Source organism: Trachurus trachurus, assembly GCF_905171665.1.
Source record: "Trachurus trachurus genome assembly, chromosome: 2".
Classification (NCBI taxonomy): Eukaryota; Metazoa; Chordata; class Actinopteri; order Carangiformes; family Carangidae; genus Trachurus; species Trachurus trachurus.
In genome coordinates, this window is record NC_139914.1 from 13,912,555 (window position 1) to 13,938,160 (window position 25,606).

General features: G+C 39.8%; 2 protein-coding genes and 1 long non-coding RNA gene across 6 annotated transcripts in view; 1 reads left to right on the forward strand and 2 right to left on the reverse strand.

Moving 5' to 3' along the window:
* The window catches only part of nlgn4xa (neuroligin 4 X-linked a), a gene marked incomplete at both ends in the record, with an annotated part of 86,703 nt that extends 73,411 nt beyond the window's left edge, over positions 1-13,292 (reverse strand). The window contains 2 exons of one of the 4 annotated variants that reach the window (XM_083988917.1): positions 1,121-1,177; positions 12,842-13,226. In XM_083988917.1, coding sequence (XP_083845043.1) covers positions 1,121-1,177; positions 12,842-13,031 — 247 coding nt within the window. Of the gene's footprint in view, positions 1-1,120; positions 1,178-12,799 lie in introns of all 4 variants that reach the window. The other 3 variants (XM_083988916.1, XM_083988918.1, XM_083988919.1) reach the window with 3 other exon arrangements.
* Positions 1-25,606, forward strand: part of LOC310999124 — a 355,538-nt gene that overhangs the window by 309,200 nt on the left and 20,732 nt on the right. The window lies entirely within an intron of this gene.
* Positions 1-25,606, reverse strand: part of pudp (pseudouridine 5'-phosphatase) — a 262,995-nt gene that overhangs the window by 133,228 nt on the left and 104,161 nt on the right. The gene's annotated exons all lie outside the window — the stretch shown is intronic.

Below are 25,606 nucleotides of genomic sequence, written 5' to 3' on the forward strand. Positions count from 1 at the left end.
CACAGTTTATATTATGACAGATGGTTGTGTTTTGTTGCCATGTAACATCTAATGGATCTTGTAATTATGGGCGGTAGCAGCGGGAAAAAGGTGATTTAAAATATATAACAACCAAAGTCCAGGTGAGGAGAAGGTTGAGATGGGTCAACAAAACACGGGAATATCACACTATATTACTACCGTTACCATGGCAAAAGACACTGGTAACTACCAAACCAAATGATGTGTTTGAGTTTCATTTACTTGGATGATTTGAAGGACACAAAATGACATTCTGGGCAAATATTAAGACAAATATGCTACATCACACATTATTTCTCTATTATGGTTTGATAGAGTGGCTTCTGCTAACTCATGCAGAAGAATGCATAGTGGAGATTATATCAAAAACGGCACTCAAGAGCAACATCCGTTAAAAAAAAAAAAAAAAAAGAATAAAAAAAGAAAACAACTCGCCATAATAACCTGATTCAGAAATGTCACTGCCTTTTTTTCTTGGCACTTGTGTGTTGGACGCCCGGAAGACAAATGGTGTCCTTTTACTGTAATGTCTCCTGTGGCTTTGTCAACCTCCAGTCATGTGTCAGTCCCCGAGGAGGGGAAAAAAAAAGAAAGAAAAAACGACTGCAGTCTTTGGTTATTATCATGCAGAGGAGTGAGATGTTAATAGAAGGAAGAATAAAACATGTCGCCACTGATGAACAAATTTCTACTGTCAAAACAACACGGGTTAGCGCTCATGCTTCGCCGAGCAACGGAAGGAAATGTAGAGAGTGGGGAGAGGGACATTTAAAAAATGTAATTCATCAGAGGAGGTAAACTAACATGCAGCGCTGAACTTAGATCAGTTGGCAGAGAAAAAAGAAAAAAAGGTGAGAAAAGGATTATTAGGCCCTCCTTCACGTCAAGAGGTGCCCTTAAGCCTCGGAAAAGATCCTTTGTAACAAAAATGAAAAGCTTAGAGGAGTGCACTCAATGCACTTCAGGGGAGGGAAAAAGAGAAGAAAGCGGAATAGAGGGGTCAAATGAAATTGATTAAAAAAAGAGGTTTTATGTCTGCTGTCATGCACAAGTGGCAGGCTTTTGTGTTTTTTGGGGGGGGAATTATGTAAAAAAATACCTTTATTTTGGTCACCATTACTGTAGAAATCTGCGCCTTGTCTGTTTGTGTTGGCCCCTGGTGTTGAGGAGAGAAGTAGAGTAAGGGGAAATGTTTGAAAAGAAAAAAAAAGTTTGTTTTTGTAACAAAAGGGGGAATAATAAGAAAAAAAAGGCTATCGTACGGTAGCCTAGAGGGGCAAAAAAGCAAAAAGTTGTTGCTATTTCATAAACTTACTTCCCAGATAGAGGATTTCCATTTTCTTTTTTATGTGTAAATGCACAGTGCTAGCATCATTTCACCTAAAAACTAGTCACTACCAGACGCCTATTAGCCTAGCTTAGCATTAAAAAAAGGAACCAGCTAGCTTAGCCCTGTTCAAATTCTATGCATCAATGCCATGTAAATCAAAATATCAGTTGCAAAACATCAATTCAAATAAAAAAATAAATAAATTTGCAATGTCTACTAGCATCATTTCACCTAAAAACTAGTCACTACCAGAAGCCTATTAGCCTAGCTTAGCATTACAAAAAGGAACCAGCTAGCTTAGCCCTGTCCAAATTCTATGCATCAATGCCAAATAAATAAAAATACCAGTTGCAAATGGTGTAAATATGCAATGTGTATATAATTTAATGACTCCATTAGAATGAGTGCAACATGAAGTTCAAATATCTGAGATTGACAGTCTGAACTGACTGTGGTGTTTTGAGTGTTTTGTTATAAATTACAGGTGGATGGTGTAAAATAGGCAAAAGCAGTTATTCCAAGTTGAGTATAAAGACATCTGGGCTAACAAAAAGATATATACAATATGTATGCGTGTATATTTATATATATAGCCTATAATATACTGTAGGCTACTATAGATTCTCCCCAGCAGCTCAAGGCTGACATCTTACAACTCAAACCTGTGACACGTTATGCAAGATTAATGGTGAGTGCACATATCCAAGGAGTGAGCCTTTAAAGTAGAAGACGTAATATGTTCTTATTACTCCAAGTGCTGCTTTACTATAATGAAATGAATCAATTGTGATCAAATTGAGGGGTTTTGCTGCAGAAACGCAGCCCATTATCTGTGCTATACCCAACAGCCAATGAGCTCTTAGACCATTCACAACGTGGAAGTAGCAGTCCTGTGGCAGAAAGTGTAGAATAACGAACAGCACGGCTCACAATGTGACAACATGGCTGAGACGGTGACATGTTCACACAATAGTCCCGCAGACACGGACCGACATCATATCAGTGTGTAATCCAGTCGACCGTGAACGGCACACATCTGCTCAGGCTGGTCGCACATACACACACACACACACAAGCAGATAAATGCACGTCAACGACATACATGCAAGTGTCAATAAATCACAACACACTCACACCCGTGTGAAATCAATACTTCATAGTGGTAATAATATATAAACCAATTTTATACAGCCAGAGTGCACGTGGCTGTTATCAGCTCAGATGCTGACTGGCACGACGACCTTTGCAATAATTTAATACACAGCAGCTACAACAGGCAAAAAAAAAGGCCCATATGTTACATTCTAACAGTGATTGGTGTAAATACAATAAAATAAGCAGCAGTAGTAGTAGTAGTCATAGTAATAGTAGGATCCCTGTGCCAAAACACCATCTGGTCTCTGGTCAGTTAGTAAGAAGCATTTAAGCTTAGCGTCATTTAAATACAGGCAAATCTCAGATATGGAGGATTTCAAGTGTCTAAATGAAACCAATCAAACCAAAACGTATGAAGAAATGACAAATATCCTCAAAAAGAGCAATTTCTTTTTAGAAAAGTAATTAAATTATTATCATTTTTATTGTGGGTTACCAATTAACAATGTTTTTATAGCAGTAAAATTAGCATTATTATTATTAAATTCATTAACTGATATGTTAACCAGCAGGAAGCAAGTTAAAACAATATTTTTGATCTCATTCATTAAAGCCTTATCATTAATTATTCATGGCAACAAAAACTAAATTGTTTTCGGAATATCTAAAAGCACAAATTAAACAAAATCAAATAATGAAAGGGATTGAAACATTTGCTAAAAGGACAATTACTTCATTTTTTTTGACATTTGGACTTTTTCTTTTTCTTACAGATTAATGCATTTTATTCTTACCAATTCTACAACTCTTTATGGCAACAAACCCCAAAACCATGAATTCCTAAAGTTGATGTGAGTTGACCTCACTTCCTAGAACAGATCTGGACAGCAGCCGACACAGAATCAAGCGGAAGTGCTGACTTTACTCTACACCCGACAAAAATTACATAATCACTCGATGTGTTTGGCAGCGAGATGCGAGTAAATAAAAGTGAGCAGCGGTCGGTTCAGAAAAATGCACTCTTCAAGCTGCTCCCTCTCTATGTTTCCCTTGGTTTACTTCATTTTATCATTGCCCCTGTAAAGTGCTGCGGAGAGTGTTTTAATTTCAGGAACAGCTTGCACAAAAAGCTTGAAAAATTCACTCTAGCTTTTGGAAGCTTTGGAATAAATCACGGTCGCTGCTGAAACATTAAGCCGTGGTGGAAGAGCATGCGAAGGGAATAGGCTGATTTTTTCTTTTAAACATCCGAGTGTTGAGACGTAAATGCTGGAGATGTCGACAATTAAAAAATGGAGGCGAGGCAGCCTTGGTTTTGTATTATAGCCCCCTGAGGAAACATCTTCTCTCTGATTAATTCACTATCCAGCTGCATGCCGCCTCCCCAGTCAGCCCTGCTGTTCCTGCAGAGCCTGATAAAACCAGCCTTAGCACCTCGACACTCTCATAACTAGCTTCTCTCTTCATGCACAGCAGCCAGTACCTTGGTTCGTCAGCTTGGCCCATGCACTGAGGTGAGATCTAAATGAACATTAAAGGGATAGTAGCATTTTTTTTAAAGTGGGGTTGTATGATCTACAAATAGCCCCTAAGTACTTTAATTGCAGTAGAAGACTCTCTGCACTCCTCCCGTTAGCAACGCCAGCCCATAATAGCCCTGCCCAGAGATTTACAACATACATTGTTGTGAACAGACCCAAAGAAACGGCCTATTTTCGTGGCCTAAAAGAGGTTTTACCTGAAAAAAAAAAACACAGTTCCATTGTTCGCTATAATATAATTTTTTCCAGCCCTTCAAAGTGCAGGAAAAACACAGTTTTTATTTGGACCGAACCAACTGCTGATCGGCGGGCGCTAACCCTGGGCGGAGGGATACGTGAGTTGGTTAGGTCCAAATAAAAACTGTGTTTTTCCTGCACTTTGAAGGGCTGGAAAAAATTATATTATAGTGAACAATGGAACTGTGTATTTTTTTATCAGGTAAAACCTCTTTTAGGCCGTGAAAATAGGCCGTTTCTTTGGGTCTGTTCACAACACTGTATGTTGTAAATCTCTGGGCAGGGCTATTATGGGCTGGCATGAGTGCAGAGAGTCTTCTACTGCAATTAAAGTACTTAGGGGCTATTTGTAGATCATACAACCCCACTTTTAAAAAATGCTACTATCCCTTTAAAGGCAATTTTAGACAAATGTAGGCAATTCTGAGCAAAAAGAGACAAAAAAGGACAAGAACATCAACATTACAATGTTAATTTCACTTTAGCTGAGGTTTGAACTCATAACCTCTGACACTAACAACTATCTCCTAACTCATGGAGCTAATAGGCAGAAGGTGAGATTTGCTGTGTGGCTGTACAAATGTATTTAGCCAGTCACTGTGTTGACAGCAGCTGTCAAGGCAGATTTCAAACAGCTGTCAAAATGTCCAAAATTCTGTTATCAAGACAAAAATCTGAAAATACATATTTTGCATTTTGACAGCATGGAAATGTTGGTCACTTATAAGCAGGGCCGTTGCATAGGGGAGAAGGGGCCCATAGCCCAGCAGGGCCCCCAACAACCCCCAGTATCCTAATCTTTTTTTGACTAAGTTATTCTGCATATAACCCCGACTAATACTCTTACAAATGCTGCATCAGCATCAAAACAAAGCCACAAAATATGTAATATTCATGAAATACGGTTTATTTTCCAAGCAATAACCCCCTACTTTCTTATAAAAATGATTTAGAGCAAGAGTAGCTCCCCACAGACTATAATAATTGGGTATACTGCATCAGGCACTGTTAAGAACAAAGAGTAACAGAAAAAAGAATGATAATAAATTATAAAATAATACATAGTCTAAGAAAAAAATGGCGAGGAAAAGTCAGGGGGCAGGGGCCCACTTCAGTGTTTTTTCAGGGGCCCCAGAATTCCTAGCAACGGCCCTGCTTATAAGTGTTATCGGTGAAAAACTGATGTTTAAAAATGCCATTCTTACACATTGACTGCAATTGTTCCCATTCAAAATGTTTTACAAAATTCACTTTTTTGAGATAAAATTCTGATATCTTGCAAACGTTATCAACCATTTTGTCAATTTTTTTCAGGAAGATTGAAAATGTATTAAACAAGAATTGGCTCAGTCAAACGTTTTCATGCACTGTAGGCACAGTTTTTCAAATATCAAAAAGCCGGGTGGTATTTTTGTGGAGGACAGTCTGAAGATGCAGAGTAGCAAAATTGGTGTCAATTGAGCCACATTGGATTTAATCGTACAAAAGCTTCTCAAGTATTGGGGCTACATTTTGGTGAAAGTTGCAAAACTGTAGCAGGTATAGTTGGTTTGTTACGACTTTTCAAAGTTTTTTAATTTAGAGACTTATTGTGAACCACCCACCCACGAGGATTATGACATGTCTGTTCTGATATCTGAGAATATCTGGGGACTGGACCTTTGTGCAAAGTTTGGTCATTTTTCATGTATGAGAGGTAGGATTTCTTAGGAAGAAAAAGAAGAATAAGAAGAAGAATACTGACGATAATAACAATAGGGTCCCAGCTGCATAGGCGGCCTGGCCCCTAAACAGAAACGCAATGACAATGGAGTGGTTCGAGAGTGCTCAGAACCAGACCGTAGTGGATTTCCTCTTTCAACTTCAAATCAGATGACAGACAATAAGCAGTCTCTTAATCTGTCGACCCACTCGAGGTGCGGTAAAACTATAAATCTGTCCCTGATCCTCGGCTGGCAGGATATTTTGACATTACACCAGATTTCTGAAAAGGCCAACTTGGGGGATATAAAGATGACGGGCGGCGAGGGGGAAGCTCTAACTGGGATAGACTTGTCACTCCCCACAGAGCTGCGGAGATATTATTATTATGACTCTTTTCTCCCATCGCTCTTCAGACTTTGTGTTTCTCTATTTGCAATAACAGGAAATAACGGGATGACTGCAGCAGTACATTATCTACATCTACAAAGTGCTCTTTGGTCCATTTAACAAGCAAGGAGTGTTGAGCAAGCCTCACATTTTCTTTTTTTTGTGATGGACAAAACCTCGTAACTCCACTTGAGGTGGTTTTAATGTGTGTTTTTCCTACAGGTTCACCTCACCTCCAGCACGCACACACACACACACACACATACACGCAGGCGCCCGTTGCTTTCAAAAATCCATTAAAATAGCTTAGAGACGTAGCACTGCCTGGACTAATGTAGTGCATCATGTTTCACAATGCCGGCTCTGATGAAAACCTTTCAAAAACCCTGTTGGATAAATGGATGAAGTCATGGTGGTGATGCAGAACAGCGGTCTATTTTGGAGGCTGCGGGAAAGTTGCCATTTGGGGACGCACAATAACAACCTATTACGAATTTAAGTACTGCCGCGTAAAGGATTTGTACACAGATTGTAATTAAGTTGGTTATTTTAAACTTTATAAATCACAAATAAGATTAAAAACAAGTTAAAACTGTTTTTTTTTTCAACATAAATGACAGCTCACCAGGGCCGTTGTATAGGGGAAAAAGGGGGGGCCCAGTGCCCAGTAGGGCCTCCCAAAAAACCCCAGTAGTCTGATCTTTGTATGACTGAATTATTCTGCATAAGACCCTGACTAATACTCATAGTAATGCTGCATTAGCATCAAAACAAAGTAGGCTAAATAAAAAATGATAATACATACGTAGTCTAAGAAAAAAAGTGGAAAAGTCAGGGGCCCACTTTAGTATTCTTTCAGGGGGCCCAGAATTCCTAGCAACGGCCCTGGGGCTCACTATTTAGTAAGATAAAGCTAAGGGACGCTATTCTGCTACTAATACATTAAATGAGGGCTCACTATTTAGCAAGATAAAGCTAAGGGACGCTATGCTACTATTAATGAGGGCTCTCTATTTAGCAAGATAAAGCTAAGGGATGTTATGCTACTACTGTATTAATGAGGGTTCTCAATTTAGCAAGATTAAGTTATGGGTTGCTACTCTACTGCTAGTAAAATGGAGTCTTATTACTCAACAATCGATGATGTGTTTTTACTCTTTAATGCTAACCATTCTGTCTGGTAATTTAAAGTCATAATTTGAGATGTCACAATTTGATTTACCAAATTAAACAGTTTTCCCATTCAGATGCTAATCGTGGCTAATTGCTAATAACTTGACAATTATATTTTTTTATATAACGTGTTAAAACTGCTTACAAATTATATATAGAGTGTATAAACCATCCATCAATCCAGTATAAGGGTAGTCTAGTTGTAAAGTGGTACCACTTTTTCAATGGAGATTACACCAATTTGTTATGTGTATGTTACGTTTATGTACATTGGTGCATAAGAAATGACAAATACAAAGTGTAAATATTGTAAATATGTGAGTAATTTCAATAATAGTTATGCTATTAAAAACCACATATAGTATGAAGATAGATAACCATGTTTCTACATATGCTATATACTACTTCATTTATTTTTTATTAACATGATTAGACCCATCCACTGGAGAGAAACTCCATCAGTGCAACCACCATTGAGAACATTACAGGTTGTTTCGTTCACTCATTTATTTTTGAAATGAAAAGCCTATAATTGCATGTTGAGCTTGCATCAGGGAGCAGAGAAATTAGAAATTAGAAATAAAGTCTTTGCCTCTAGTGTGGGCCTGCTTCGGTAAGCCTGCTTCTCTCTGTCATTCCGGTAAATAAAGCCACTATTAGAGAATTCATTGCTACGGTTTTCAAGTGATGCTCCCTGCAACAGAAAAGTGAAATTATATTGGGACATTTCGCATGCTGCTGCCTTATTAACAGTAAAAAGGATTTTGTGTTTGCAGCCCATTTATTTCTCAGACACCTTTTATGTTTAGACTCCACTGTTACAGAGGTTTTCATCACTGGGTGGAATTTACTCGACGGAGTATACTTAATTTAATAAGGCAGCTGAGCAAACTACATCTGAAAAGTCTAAGATGTGGTTGAAAGTGAACTTTAAATTGCTTATATATCTTTGTCAAACTTCTAATATATGTTCAAGGTCAAACACTTTACTGATATAATCATTGCAAACTTAAAGGCTCAATTGTGACAGCAGCAGAGACTACGGATGGTTGCACTTTTTCTTATTCATGTTCTTATATTTTTTTGATCTATTTGGACTGAACCATTACAAATTTTTACATATTACACTTTCATCTGTCATCTGTCTTTACACATGACTACATACAGTATATAATTCACAATATTTAATTAAATGGAAGAATTCAGAGGTGCAACTGGCATCAATCCTATAGATGGTTGCAACACAGATCAGCAGCAATTGCGAAATATGAAAATACATTAAATTTAAGTTATCTTTAGAATTTAGAACTCTGAAAAATATGCATTATATTCTTTATTTATACCACAATTTTATAGTAATATTTTGGAACAATTAAAGTTCAGATGTTGCAACTGATCCCAGCCCTGGGTGTGGTTGCAACATATTAAAAAGACATTACATTTCAAACAGCAACAAGTGTAATTTGGAAAATGTGCATTTCTTCAGTCACGTATACAATAATGAAGTATTACTGTTGAAAATCACTGTTGCAGGGTGTGTTTTGATTTGATTTTAACTTCAGGAGTTGCAACCTGTTGCAAGTGCCCCCACGCTATCGACTATGATGCAACATCATGTGCTAGCTATAGGCTCTCTGTCCTTGACATATGCTAAAGAATGATGCATCAAAACAATGATTCAAACTAAATCAGTATTGACTCATTCAAACAAAAGGTCAGGACATAGCATGTTTGCAATTGGATGAGTAAGATTTGTTGCAACCATCCTCAGGACAACACAGGACTGAAACTGAACTCCAAAATGCAGCTACAAACGACAACAAACCCACTTTTGGCTGGGGCTAGCCCTGCAGGATCACAGAATGGCAGTGGTGTGCACGGGGGGGGGGGACAGGGGTGGCAGTCGCCCCCTTCGTGGCCCAATTGTTGAAAAACGTGTGCTAGAGTGCCCCCTGGGAGCCAAAACGCACATTAAAGTGCCCTCTTCGGAGCCAAAACACATGCGAAAGTGCCCTCATGAGCGCCAAAACGCGCGCTAAAGTGCCCTCTTGGAGCCAAAACACATGCTAAAGTGCCCTTTAGGAGCCAAAGCGCGTGCTAAAGTGCCCTCATGACAGCCAAAACGTGTGCTAAAGTGCCCTCTTGGAAGCCAAAACGCGTGCTAAAGTGCCCTCTAGGAGCCAAAGCGCGTGCTAAAGTGCCCTCTTCAGTGGCGAGGACGTGCTAATGTGCCCTTTTTTTACACTTTCGCCCCTGCCCTTCAAAAATCTGTGCACGCCACTGCAGAATGCAGCTCTGCGTAACTATTCTCTGCTGTGCAGCTTGGCCAGAGCGGAACGTAAAATCCTGATTACTGACTTGCTAATACTGTTGGAAAAATGCACATAAAACAAATTGCATTACATGTACTGCAGTCAAGTACAATAACTTTTTCTTTTTTTTCGGGAGATTCTGAATCATTTGAGAAAAGCCCACTGGTGCAGGATTGTGAGATTATCCTTCTCCTGCACTTTTTAATCTAACATGTACTCAAGAGCTCAACCTAAATTTAGCACGGAGCTGTCAAAGATCTCAGCCAGACACACATTTAATGCGCCGCGCTATCCCACACTGTCCTGCACTGCTTCCTAAAACAGCCTGCTCCCCCTGACCTCCCACCACTCGGGGTTATGTTTGACACACACTGCGTTTTTACGGGACACACTCCGAGGCCGCTGCCGGGTAAAAAAAAAAAGTGCTCGGCTGTTACGAGTGTCACACCCACTCCAAGTCACAAGTGCTCACTCAAACAAGGGAGTGCAGAAAACAAGCCATTACGGACGAGCCTTCAACCTGAGAGCAATACAAAAGCGTACACTCTGAGCTTCTTTTTATTTTAATTTTACATCGCTCTTGGTTAACAGCACTCCTCTCAGCCGTAGCACAAAGCAAAGCTCTCAGCACTTTTGACGAGAGCTTTCTGCAGCTCCTCTGTTTTTTTGGCTGAACCATTGTTCGCTGATTAGACTGCTGGCGAAATCAAGGGATCCATGAAGAGCTCCCATGTAATTACGAGGCAACAAGTTTAATTCTACCATCGTGCTCACCGCAAAAGGTTACGACACATCGATTCCTGAAAACACAATAAAAATACACTGTAAAAGAAAAAGGAAGCTTTCACATCCCTGAATGAAGCTCTGTCATGTCAAAGTGATTTTAAGAATTATTCTATTCAATAGTTCATCATTTTTCATTATTTAAAGAAACAAAAGCTCTTTGAGGTAGTGTCACAAATGTTCAGCCTCGTGTTGGTGTGCACATTTGATTGACAGCTGCAGAGAATAACAACAGAATGACTACACCATTAACCAATAAAATGGTATATATGTTATAAATAATTATGTTATATGTCATCACAAAGTTAGGATGTGCTTATGGTTAGTTTTAAAGCTCAGTTTCAGAATACCGGCTGAGTGCATTTCTCTCTGGATTCAGTACACTGCACACTTAAAAAATGTTGGGTTATCTGTGTAACCCAAATTCTGAGTTATTGGTGTTGAGTTAAATTTTTGGGTTATTTTTCCAGAGTGTAACCCATTTTCAGGGTTATAGGGCTATGAATTTAACCCAATTCCTGGGTTGTTCAAGTAATTGGGTTATTTTTCAGTCAGTAACCCATTTGTTGGGTTAAGGGTTGGGTAATTCTGTGACTTAACCGGTCGGTTAATTTGAAAAATGCTGTCCGCACACTTTCTGTCTCCGCCCGCCACCACATCCGTTATTTACTCTTTTTTTATGTGACGGCCGGAGCGCTGTCACAACCGGAAAGCTGCTCTATAACCCAATATAAATAAATCAACCTGTTGGGTTACAATAACCCAAAAAAAGGGTCCTTATTTGAACCAGCAGTTGGGTTAAAATTGGGTTATTTTTTAACCCAACTGATTTTAGTGTGTGATTCCTTCACACTATTATAAAGGCCATAGACCTGCTGTTATATATAAAAAAGCATATATCTAACTCAACAATATTGGACCTTTAATTCCCCCACCCACGTATACCCATGTGATCAATTCTTTTATGTCCTATAAGGGTTCCAGAAGGATCAGTTCAAGATAATACCCTATATTATGTTATATTCAAGCTTAGACTTATTTATTATTACACCACTTCCCAGCATCACATGACAATAAATCCTAATTATAGAAATAATTACAAGATGCAACCTTGACCCAGATTAGTGGCAGAAAATGGATTTAGCCATTTAAAAATGGTACACTCGCTCATCTTAATGAAGACATTTTCCTTAGATCAACATTTACCATGCCGAGCTATCACTGCAATCGTAGCAGTGGTGACAGTGTTTGCAACAAGCCTGACGGTGTCGAGTATTAACTGCAGCATGATCCTCCTACGTTTCGATAAAAGATGTAAAATGTTTCTCGACAGCCATAGTCACAGACACAAACATTTTTCAACTAATTTTAGATGTAGTTAAAGACTTAATGTTAACCAAATTATATATGGCTTATCATCTTCATATGTTATATTGTTCTGGTGGAATCAGAACAGGTCATTTAAAGGGATAGTTCAATATTTTGGCAAATTGGCCCATTGGCATAATCGCTATAGTCATAGCAGTAGGTTCGTTACCTTTAGTTGTCGGTGCAAGCTATTTTTAGAACGGCGGAGCAGAGCCGTGAGCTGCTCAGAGCTACGCTACGGAGGCTAATGGGATTTCTTGGTTTCCCTCACCAAACTCATCAAATACACAATCCAACAACTCCACAACGCTCTGGTGGACAAGTTGTGACCTGCACATTCACCAGGCTATGAGATAATAATGGAACGTTACGAGACGGAGCCGAAAAACTGTCCCTGAACGCAACACGAATCAACGGTTTTGCATGAATTTCCCTCTAAAACAACTCTGTGTGGTAACGTTGTGTTATTATCTCATAGCGTGGTGAATGTGCAGGTCACAACTTGTCCACCAGAGCGTTGTGGAGTTGTTGGATTGTGTATTTGATGAGTTTGATGAGGGAAACCAAGAAATCCCATTAGCCTCCATAGCGTAGCTCTGAGCAGCTCACCACTCTGCTCCGCCGTTCTAGAAATAGCTTGCACCGACAATTAAAGGTAACGAACCTACTGCTATGACTATAGGGGTTATTCCAATGGGCCAGTTTGCCAAAATATTGAACTATCCCTTTAACTATGTAAGTCGCTACCATAGCACCAGTCACTTAACTCAATCTTTCTCAGTAATGCGTGTTACTTGTGACTGATGTTCAAGGTAGATTTACACAAGTTTCACAACAGGAAACAATACAATGACATAAAGAAAAGAGGAACAAGACAGGAAGTGACCTACCGTCTTCTGTTGGGACATAGATGTTCAGGTAAAGGCAGTCCTCGCTCTGCTCCTGCACGTAGGTTACCAGTGTATCCAAGTTGGCGGTGAACCACACAGGGAGCATGTCGTTGAGTAAAAAGCGGTCCTCTAAGAACTGAGGACAAACCGGAGCAAACTGAGTAGCATTCCTGATCCCAGGCCAGGACATGGGCGGCTCGGGAGGCTGGAACCTCCGCTCACCCGTTGGCGCCAATGCATAAGGGATTCCCAAATACTGTTCCACTGGTCCCAGGATCTCGTTGGGTAAAGTAACCTTCACACCTCGCAATTTTCCATGATTGGTGGTGACCACTGGCTGCTGCTGGGCGTGAACCGTCGCCACACATAGGGACGTCAGCCCAATCCACAGCAGAAGGTTGCCCTTGGCGGCGAAGCAACACATCCATGAGGGACCTCTGGGCGCCGACATGCTCCCGCTGTGCTGAGCCTGAGTCTGGCAGGTCGTGGTTATGGCACCAACCTCGGGGTCCTCGGTGAACCCTCTGCCCCCCTCCACCAAAAACGCTTCCCGCCCCTCCTCAGGCTGCGAGCTGAGAGAAGGAGCCCCCGCGAAACAAAGTAGGTTTCTCAAAGCTCCCCATCCTGAGAGCCGGCATGGAGATCGCTGTCGTGAGACTCCCTTGTCCCAAACAGGAGAGAGCCTAGGATGCACTTAGGTTACCTCGGCTCCAGCTTGATGGGAAATCCTGAAAATAAGAGAAAAAAGAGTTGTCAAATCGATTGCTAAGACATTTTATTCATCCATTCATTGTCCCTTGAGTTGTTGGGGGCGGGACTAGATAAGCTTTTGCTTCTCCCGCTTTCCCTTTCGGCCATGTGTATTGTATTACTCGAACTAAGATGAAGTGTGATGATGATGATTTAAATTGACATGCCCGAAATAAACAAATTGATTGATTGATTGATTGATCTATTGGGTAACTTTGGAGGTAACCCCCTATTTTTCCCAATTCTACCACAAGTCCTGAAACATCCCAACTACTTTTGGATGAACTGCAATGGAATTTGATGTTTGCATTGACTCCCAATGGATGAATCCAACACTTGTGATTTCCCACTTGTGATTTTCCCACATTTTACTCATCCATTCATTGTCCCTTGAGGATCTATTGGGTAACTTTGTAGGTACCCCCCTATTTCTTCCAATTCTACCATGAGTCCTGAAACATCCCAACTACTTTTGGATGAACTGCAATGAGATTTGATGCTTGCATTGACTCCCAATGGATGAATCCAACATTTGTGATTTCCCAGAGGCGCAAACAAACTCTCTTTTTTTGTTCCTTATGAAACTGTCTGATGGATTGCTGTGAAACTTTACATGGACCTCAGAGGGCACTCAACGTGAACATATCTCACATATCCTGTCATGTCTACAGTTGGATAAAGTTCACTCACTAGTTTTGAGAACTTATACCCCACATGACCTGAGATGACAAAAGTGAATTTGAGTACCAGTATATGAACTCGGCAGGTTTTGCCTTGTACCCTTGTATTAGCATCTTTTTAGATACCACTACAATATGGTAATTGCTGACAAAATTAGCATTAAAGCGCTATCATTATGTTGTTACACAGTGAGGAACATTCTCACATTGCTGCTAGCATGAATGAAAACTCTTGTTAAAAGGATTGTAAAAGGCCACAGTGAATTATACTTACTTACTTGAATTATACTAGATTTTCAACATTCAACCTGATAACAACAAACAATTAAACTCAGAATCTTTTGTTTTGGGGAAAAAATGTTCAAGGGCTAGTGTAGGCCAACTGAGGCATGAAGATTGGTTGACATAATTTGATGGCAGTTAATTCTCAGGTTCCTCTCTGAGGGTTTTTTTGGAAAGCCCTTTGAATTAGAAATCTGCTCTGTGGGCTTGGAGGCGTCTCATGGACATTTGTGTCAAAACCAGATGGCAGGCAAAACCGTTAATTCAATTTCCTGTTGGAGCTCTCACCCCATTCCACTGCCCCCAGGTCTTAAGACATTTTTTTAAATATTTTTTTTTTCATATTTTAAGTGGTTGGGTTGAGGAAAATCCCACGCCTGACTGCTCCAATCCAGAAATGTTGATTAATTACCCTCTCACTCAAAAAAAAAAACACTACATGCCACTCAAAGTCAGGCCAAATCAATTATTAAATCTCACGCTGACCAGCACTGACTCCTTTCTGATATCAAATATAAATGAAAAAGGCTGCATGAATAAATGAGTTGAATTCTGCTAATAGAGTCAAAGTACATGCCAATCTTTGTGAGCACGATTTTTTAAAACTAAACAGTTTTCAAACAAGGATTAGTGAAACAGAACAGAGTGGATTCAAGCTGTTCCCGACTTGCAGCTGCGAGGATCTGTCATGTCGGCCTGTCTGCCTGGGAACACATCAGCAGAGAGACAGGAAAGTGGCTAACACGGTGTCATATTAGGGTGGCATCATAACCAGAGCTGGCTGAGTTTACTATCACCCAGAACAAGCTTTATTATGGGCTGTTATCTGCTAGGAATAGGATGTCATAACATTGTGAGGCTACGATCATCAAAGGTTATCTACAGTAGTTTCTGCTGTAAATGCAGCGATGTGACCGATACAATATTTGTATAGTATTTGTCATGTAAGGAAGTTATTAAATTTAGACTTACTAGACGACAATAGATGGGGAATAGTATTGTAATATATGAGAGTGAGGGACAAATATACACAACCCACGCAAAAAGTCTATAACATAAATGAAATAATCATAGAAATCTATGTATGCACAGATTTAAATAAAATCTATGAATATTTGTTATAGTATAACATATGATAAGATACATTTCTATAAATACATTTATTAAAATGCATATAAAATTATGTTTGTATGTTACCGTTGGATTAAATGTATACATACATTTATGGGTTCTAATAATTTAAATACATTTCACACAATATTTCTGTTTTGCATAAGTTTCTTGTATTGAAATGTAATATAATTACATATATGACATTTGCTGATGATGATGGTGATAAGTATAAACTTGTTAATTTAATATTTACAAGTACTGTGCACACAAAACATTGCCAGCTGTACGGTGGCCCCAGCAGATCAAAAAAGTATAGTAAGTGGATGCACAACTTTTCACATTCACTTTAAGTTCCAAAGAAACTACTGCACCTTTAATCTGTTGGACTAGTTTTATAAATAACAGACCAACTTGTTTGTAATTCCACATGCAAAGCAAAACCAAGCAAACCAATTACATCATAACCATATAGTTGCCACGTATGCTACAATACCATAACTCAGTCCCACAAGCACAATCCTGCTGCACCAAATACTTACTTTAAAACCAAATGTGTATTAATTTGCCACAAAAAATGGTCCTCCCCTCCTTTTAAGCAACATTCTCTTTTAAAAACAAGTACGTTTATAAGATTTGAACTAGCAATTGTACATTTTGGTATGCAGTGGGGTCAATGGTAAAGTCTGAAACTGTTAATCCACATTAAAATATGTTGGTTTTAGTATTCATTTCATCACATCAGCGCCTGCATCCACAAAGCCAGCTCTATAAAGAAACTGCTCTGGAGGAACTTACACTAAAACGGACACTGAACAGTGTTTTGGGAAAATCACTCAGCCGCAGTCAAACAACAAAGATATCTGTGAGGGTGTTTCCAAAATTGAAATTTGTAGGTACAGAGGTCAAAACGTGTTGACAAAGAGACCAAAAGGCGAACAGAAATTCAGAAACAGGCACAGTAGAACAAAGATGTGATCTATTGACTCACAAACGATACGCTGGGGAACACACAGGTGGAATGAACGCAGACAAACCAGCAGAGGGCAATGGGAAAAAAACACTGAGGTAAAGTACAGAAGGGGGAAACGAGACCCAGCTGGGGCAATCACACACCGGTGGAACACATGAGGTAATCACAGGGGGTGGCGGCACAGACACACAAGATGCAGGCAGTTTCAAAATAAAACACTTTAATTGTGGTTGAATTTTCCCCTGGCTTAACTCGGAAATGTGTCTTTTTTTTTTTTTTTTAAGTTTGCTATCCTACCCCCAAGGCTCATTTCAGACCTCGCAGGTGTTTCCATGGTAACAATCAATGACACCTGCTGACAACTGGCAAAAACTTGAGCAAAAACAAAACCAAAAAAGAAAGTCTCAAGTTTCTGTTTTCCTAACAATGCCGTGGAGCCGACAATGAGACGATACTGCAGCAAATAAACTCTAAAGAAACGAGCAGAACGGCCTCTATGCTGCTGTCTCATCTCCGAATGCCCTTGTAACTGTCTTTCAAAATTCTTGAAAAGAGAATACCCAGAATACACTGCAACGCTGAAATGCCTCAGAATGAATTAAACCGACATTTATGAGGTCAGGCTCAGCTTTCACTGTGATGCTACAGGGTTCCAGAGCTAGTGCACCTCATCATATTAAAATCTATATTTGAGCTGATGTTTGCTGGGTTCTGTTTACACTTCCACACATTCTGTAAACTCTGAAAATAAGCGTACTGTCTGAGAGAGGAGATTTGTTCATGGATGACCATAACAAAGAGAAATACAGCCTGGACAAAAGTACTGCCAGGAGGCAAAATAAAGCACACATTCTCTCCACAAAGGCCAAGGATGTTGCAACCTCACAACACCTGGGAACAGATCTAACGCAACCGATAAATCAATCTTGTAAATCTTGGTTACGTTTACCCCTTTTCATATATTTCTTTTTGATATGATCAATTATATACAAATTTAAAAAGTGGTACCATTTTCGGGGCACGGTTGCAACACGGGACGGTTGCAGCACGTCATATTCCTGGGATTCATATTAGAATTTTGTATGTACTCAGTTGAAATCATTGTTTTGCGGACTTACAAGTTTAGAGGGTGGCAACAAAGTAAGCAGTCACATTAAAACATGTTTAGATTTTTTAAAAGCAATATACGCGTCTAACAGCGCAACCGGTGCAACAATAATTGCAAAACAACTATAATTAATATTTTAGAATTTAAATAAATGTGATGATCAAATGTGATTTCTATGATTTTTGATTCAAAAAGAAAAGTTAATCAGTGGAATGTAATGAATTTTTAATATGTTGCAACTGGTTGCAGCTTGTGAGTGTTGCAACCGTCCCTAGTATTGGGGTCTGTTGCAGTTGAATCCAATTTCTTCCATTCACATAAGCAGTATAAAAGACATCTTTAAATGTGATGGATAATCAGAGAACAGATTTATTTTTAATATGTAGCAACTGGTTGCAGCTTGTCAGTGTTGCAACCGGTCCATGTTGCAACCATCGCTAGTATTGGGGTCTGTTGCAGTTGAATCCAATTTCTTCCATTCACATAAACAGTATAAAAGACATCTTTAAATGTGATGGATAATCAGAGAACAGATTTATTTTTATAATAGTTTAGTTTGTCCAGTCCAAATTGAGAATAAAGCAACTTTTTTTTGCAACCATCCCCCAATTCCCCTACTTTCCACTGACAAATACAAACCACTAGCCAAAACCAAAGTGCCACTCTTACTCAATGATGTAAGTACAGGAGGCTTCATAAATAACTGCAAGTGCCACTCTGATGTAGCCCAGGTTGAATTTTTAGTGGCATTCTGAGAGCTTTGAAGAACAACTGACATTTCAGAGGCGGTACAGTAAACCCATGTGATTGTGTCATTGTGAATAAAGACTATTGGGTTGTAAAAAGTCAAGCAAACACGGTGTGAGTCCACCAAGTCACGGTCTGATACACCGTTAATGGAGCGACTCTGCAAAGTGTCACTAGCTCTGGGACAGAGTTGTTCATGTATTGATTGAACTGACTGTGAAGTAACAGTCACTATCACTGCTGGGTTTTCCATGACCAGGAATACACCACTGATGCCTGGGCAATTCTAGAGTTTAAATGTGGCTTTACAGTTTATATTATGATGTGGTGGCGGATGTAGTATTAGCAAACACATTTAGAATGAATTCAATTATGGTAAATTAACTGAATAATGGACTTGGAGCTCAGGGGGGGTCAAATATATTGGCCTAACTAATCCAGCCTCTTTACTATGGGTAAACTCTTGGGATAGAAATGATATATATTTGCTTAGTTAAGCCACAAATCATCAAATTTAAATGTACAGAGTCTACAAGTGCAGAAATAAGCATGCGAAATACAAATATTTGAATTTTGAATGAATAAATCTAGTGGTAATCTAGATTTTACTTTTTGTTTCCAATAAGAATCAAAGTGTATTCATTCGCCACTGAATATAGTTCCCTAAAAATGCACTTGCCTTTTATTTTAACAGTTTGATTTTGTTGTTTTCATCACATTTGTCACCAGCAACATTTTTTTTTGATGCTCTTGTTTAATAATAAAATAATGCTGACTGATGAATTGTATTTAAATACATTCTATGCAGTGTTTTGTTTTTGTCTAATCCTGTTGAAACTGTCATTTTGGAAAATAACATAAAAACACATGAACATCAATAAAGAACTAGATTAATTATTATTGTAGGGAGAAAAAAGAAACTTTAAGTCACTACTACACAACATTCACATTAGCATTGTCACCACTCATGGTTATTTTAGGTTACTGAACATGCTAACCCAAGAATAGAACGTAATAAACACCACAGCTTCTCCTCTAAGCACTGATCACATTAAACTCATTTACATATTAATTAATAGGGAATAAGAATAAAAACACAAGAAAGAAACATGGCTCTACTGATTCATTAAACAGCTTAATGCATACAGCTTTGTAGACTCCACCACTGGACATGAATTACATTTTAATTACCCTAATACCACTACATATCCACATCCTAACAACAGGGGATATGTGATATTGTAAGTAAAGCAATTATTTAACGTGTAAAGTAAATGTACTATGATATGAACGCAGCTGCCTCAGACTGTAAAAAATAGAAAATAAAAAAAGGAGGTTGGGTAGACACGGTGACGCGGAAATTGTTGCTCATTGTTCACTATGAGGTTATATAGGCTTGTAAACGCTCCTGTGATAAATTGACACGGCGTACTGTATCTATAATAACGTGGCGTTTTATGATAAACCGTCCTTCAGGCAGGGAGGGGAGGGGGGGGGGTTGCGCCGCATACAGAGTGCGCTATTGGCAGTAGCACACTCAACACACCAAAGGTAAGGGGGGTGGGGTGTGTGGGGGGTGACGGTGGTAGTTGCGAACATTGTTCTCACTCTTAATGATTATAGGAGATAAGTCTTGTGAATACCAATGAAGGTGCTCACTGTCATTTGCATTTCAATCATTATGAAATGATCCTGTCAGAGGCACCCTTGTCCTCTGGACGAGAAAATGTCCCCCGCACTTTTGAGTGACTGCAAATTTACACTGTGCACTGGTTGCGAGTAGAATTATTCTGCATAAGACGCTGACTAATACTCATAGTAATGCTGCATTAGCATCAAAACAAAGTAGGCTAAATAAAAAATGATAATACATACGTAGTCTAAGAAAAAAACTGGAAAAGTAACGGGGGAGGGGCCCACTTTAGTATTCTTTAAGGGGGCCCAGAATTCCTAGCAACGGCCCTGCACGCATGCACTCTTCTAATCGGTTTCAGCAGCTGTTTGAAGGCCTCATAATGAGACTGACATTCATTTTCTAATAGAGATGTCAATGTTTTTTCCTCTCGATTGAAAGAAATGTGAGGAAACAATATTGCAACTGCTTTTAATGTAGCTAATATTAATAGAAAGCAGACTAAAGTGTAAGCAAATAGCATTGGTGTGATGTATGCAAAACCTGGAGATGCCATCTTTAAGATTCACATATAAAAGCACTTTAAAGGTCCCATAAGGTATAAAAGTAGATGTGTGTTTTTAATTATAAAGCAGGTCTAGGGTCTAGATTTTAACAGATTCGTATCTGTCAAAGCCTCAGTCCACTGGGAATAGCACATACTGAGCCTTAAAATGAGCTGTTCGGACTTCCTGAACTTTGTGATGTCACAAGAAACAAGTTCAGCTCTCAGCAATGCATCAAAAATGGAACCACTACCAAAATTGCAGGATTTTCCTGAGTGTTTACCTTCATTCTACTTTTTCTCTGTCATGTTTCTGCCTTTCAGTGTTTAACTAATAATTATTCTTTTTTAAATTATGATTAAAAACACCACACAGAATCCTAAACAACTGTATTCTATACTTTCACTTTCTCGATTATAAATCAAGTTCCAATAAAATGCAGCATATAAAAATATCTGAGCTGGTGCATCTTGATTAGCGGCCGTGATCACATTTCTGATGTCAAAATGAGGTCACAAGCCAAAAAACGTTGGATACCACTGGTCTAGATTCATACAGATTTATATCTGTGAAAGCCTCAATCCACTGGGAATGGCACATAGTCTGTGCTCAGAAACTGAGCCTTAAAATGAGCTGTTTGGACTTCCTGTACATTGTGATGTCACAAAAAACAAGTCTAGCTCCCAGCAATGCATCAAAAATGGAACCGCTACACACTAAAAAATGTTGGGTTATTTCTGTAACCCAATTTCTAAGTTATTGGTGTTGAGTTAAACTTTTGGGTTATTTTTCCAGAGTATAACTTATTTTCAGGGTTATAGGCTATGAATTTAACCCAATTCCTGGGTTGTTCAAGTAATTTCAGTGAAACAGTTGAATATTCAACCCAAAAGTTGGGTCAAAAATAATAACCCAACCTGTTGGATTAAAATTAACCCAAAAAAGGGGTTTGTCCTTATCTGAACCAGCAGTTGGGTTAAAATTGGGTTATTGGATTATTTTTTAACCCAACTGTTTTTAGTGTGTACCGAAGTTGCAGGATTTGGTTTCAGATTTGGTGTTTACAGTAATTATACTTTGTTGTGACCACTTTGTTGTGACATCACAAAGTCCAGAAAGTCCCAACGGCTTGTTTTAAGGCTCAGTTCCTGAACACAGTTATGTGGATTTCTCTGTGGACTGAGGCTTAAATACTTTAACAGTATTGACAAAGCACCCAGAGCTGCTTTTTAATTCCCCAAAATGCACATTTAACTTTACACTTTATGGACCTTTAATGTTTAGTTTGACCTGGAGGCAAAAGCAGCTAACAGACAAACAAAAGCTAAACCACACACACATGACGAATGTGAAATTAACCAAGCAGATTCACTGCAGATGTTGGCAGGTTGCTGCAGCGAACGTACACTACACACAACAAAGGAATGATGGGGTAATGAGTGTGTATGACTCACACACACACACACACACACACACATACACACACACACACAAACAACAAGGACATCTTACTGTGCAATAATCCCTCCTTCACAGCTCCAGTAAACAAAATGAAAACGCATCAGCGTCAACACTGTTACGCAGCGCTCCTGCTGTTTCTACCTGTTAGTCGCATGTTTGTGTTTGTGTGCATATGGCTTGGACAGCTGCCTGCTCAGCATCCCAGTGTCGTCATGCCGACCTCAACAGAGGTGTACAGTACGGAACGACCAGAGGCCTTCGTGCACGGTGGGAAGGATTCCTCACTCCTCACGCGCTATAGAGCTGTGACGTTTGGGAAAAGTATTGGAAAAAATACAGTAATTTCCTGCATTTGTTCCCGTGTTGACGTGTTTCCAAGAATGTTGGACTTCCAAGGATCAGCACTGCAAAGCTGGGATGGAAACATGATGATTGTGCACCTCGGTGGAAGTTGGAGTTCACACCTGCCAATCAATTCAGTTATCAGTCACCAGGGCCGTTGCTAGGAATTCTGGGGCCCCTTAAAGAATACTAAAGTGGGCCCCTGACTTTTCCTCTTTTTTTCTTAGACGACGTATGTAGCCTATTATCATTTTTTATTTTGTCTACTTTGTTTTGATGCTAATGAAATAAACCTTTACACCTTATAGGACCTTTAAAGTGTTTTTATATGTGAATCTTAAAGATGGCAACTCCAGGTTTTGCATACATCACACCAATGCTATTTGCTTACACTTTAGTCTGCTTTCTATTATTATTATTAGCTACATTAAAAGCAGTTGCAATATTGTTTCCTCACATTTCTTTTCAATCGACAGGAAAAAACATTGACATCTCTAACAGAAAATGAATGTCGGTCTCATTATGAGGCCTGCTGAAACCGATTAGAAGAGTGCATGCATGCAGGGCCGTTGCTAGGAATTCTGGGCCCCCTAAAGGAATACTAAAGTGGGCCCCTGACTTTTCCACTTTTTTTTCTTAGACTATGTATGTATTATCATTTTTTATTTAGCCTACTTTGTTATGATGTTAATGCAGCATTACTATGAGTATTAGTCAGGGTCTAAGCAGAATAATTCAGTCATAAAGATTAGACTACTGGGGTTTTTGTGGGTGCTGGGCCCCTAGAGTTATCATAACCTTTCTCCCCTATACAACGGCCCTGCACACACTTATACACACATACACAAGGTCATCTCACGTTATAGCATCATCCTGCATGGAGCTGCAGTGCAACCCCCCCACCACCACCTCCCCCCCTTGTTGCAGAGGCTGCCTCGAATGCCACCCAGTGTGAATACAAGCTTAAAATCACAGCATTAGCAGCGGTGTGGCTGTAAGAAGAGGTAAAAAAAAAAAAAAAAATCTTCAATCTTCAATCCTCCACCCCCCCCCCCCCCTCCCCCTCCCCCTTTCCCCACAAATCCACATCCAGAAATCCACACCACCATCTTGTGGCTGCCTGGATGGAGATGCGCCCAGCAGACAGCAGCTTCTACCACCACCGCTGCTGCTGCTGCTGCTGCTGCTGCTGCTGGAGGAAGATGCCGGTCTCTGTTGCACCTCACACACTGTGTTTGAGTTGTGTTGCAATGAGTTTAACGACACCACACCACAGCCCCTCCATTCGTTTCCATTTAACTTCATCGAGCTGTTGCTTTTTTTCTCTCTCTGTCTCCATAATTTGGCACCGAGTTTGGCTGGAGCGCCGATTCCCCGTGCATAATCACCAAGCTGTTCTGCTGTTGTGCTTTGCGCTGTGATCACTATCTATCTCCCCACTTGTCTATGTTTTTATCACGATTCATTTCGCAAAAAGGAAAAAAGAAACAGAAGCTGGAGTCGGATGAAAAAAGTGCGCAAGACTGATCCCCGACCCGCTGCTGCTGCTGGCTGCTGATGATGCGGGTTTTTTTTGGATGAGAAAACTCCACGTTACGCGTGTTTATGATGGTGAAAAATGACAGACGCAGCTCTGAAATGGCCAGGATGATGAGAGGATGGAAAGATGGAAGGATGACAGATAGGACTACGGTTGGAAAACGCACAAATTCGCGCTACATCTGTCTGGAAGAGACGCTGGGAAAGCTGCGCATCCCATCCCGCTCGCAGCGCACTTACCTTAGCCTGAATCTCCCAACCGTCTGGCTCCCTCCTTCTTCTTTTTCTTTTTTTTCTTTTTAATGTATTATTATCTCTGTATAAGTCCCGACTTGAGGCGAAATCCAGACCGCGTAGGTGTCAAAAAGCAAAAGCAAAAAAGAAAAAAAAGCCCAGAATAAAGTCCACGTCCAGTCCGCAGCTCTGCAAAATCCAAAGTAAGATGAAGAAGGAGAAGGAGGAGAAGGAGAAGCGCAGTCCCGGTGTTGCCACTGAAGGCAGCCCCCCCAACTATACGTCCTGGGCGCGCGTCCGTGCGTGTGCATGTGGGTAAAGTGTGTGTGAGTGGGAAATGTGTGTGTGTGTGTGTGTGTGTGTGTGTAGGGGGAGGGGGGGTGGGGGGAGTGGGAACAGAGATGCGGCTTTATCAGCACAGAAGATGTTTCAATGAGTCATTGCAGAGGCTCTAGAAACGGTTCTGAATCTAATTGCTCTCATAGTGCGAGTGTACTGCGAGGACAAGATTAGTGATAGAGAAACCAGGTCTTTCTCTCCTCCTCCTCCTCCCTCTCTCTTTTCCTCTCCCTCTCTCCCTCTCTCTCTCCATCTAGCTTGCCATTGGACTACACTGACTGAAATTTACCAAGCCTGCAGCCAATGGATTGCCGCATTCTCTCCATCACCCTTAAGCAGCTGCTGTGTTGTGGCAGCTCTGGCATGGAACTGGGAGTCCCGGGGCCCTAACCCATAGTATAGGGGCCCCTCTGAGTAAGCCCACTGCTAAACTTCACAACTAAATGTATAGAAAGCAGTGGACTGAGGACCCAACTTCATCATCAGTACGCTGAAAATAGTCGAGGAGTTTTTGCAGGACAGTGGCTTCCCTTCATCAACATGTGGGTAGTCGCCATACGGAAGACAAACAATGCCAACTAGGGTTGCAAAGGGGCAGAATATAAATTTCCATAACATTTCTGGTAAATTTCCAGAAACTTTCCATGGGAAGTTAAGCTGGGGAATTTTGGAAACATTCCAAATTGGAAACTTTCCATGGGAATTATGGGAATTATTGGGAATTTGTGGGAATGAACTGGAAATTGGGGGTAATTTAAACAAACTGTATCATATCCAAACATAAATGTAAATATTTTGTTTTGTCATAAGCAGACATCCATGCAAAATAATAAAATAAAATAAAAACATGATATTTCAACAGATTTATTTGTGAGTAGAACTTTATCAAGTTTTAATTCTTGTATGAACAATCAATTATTTTACTGAACAAAAAAAACATGAATGGTGAGTAAAATATTACTTACTATATTGGATTAAATCTGTTTGTTTTAGCCAAGATTATGCTACAATATATTTTCTCC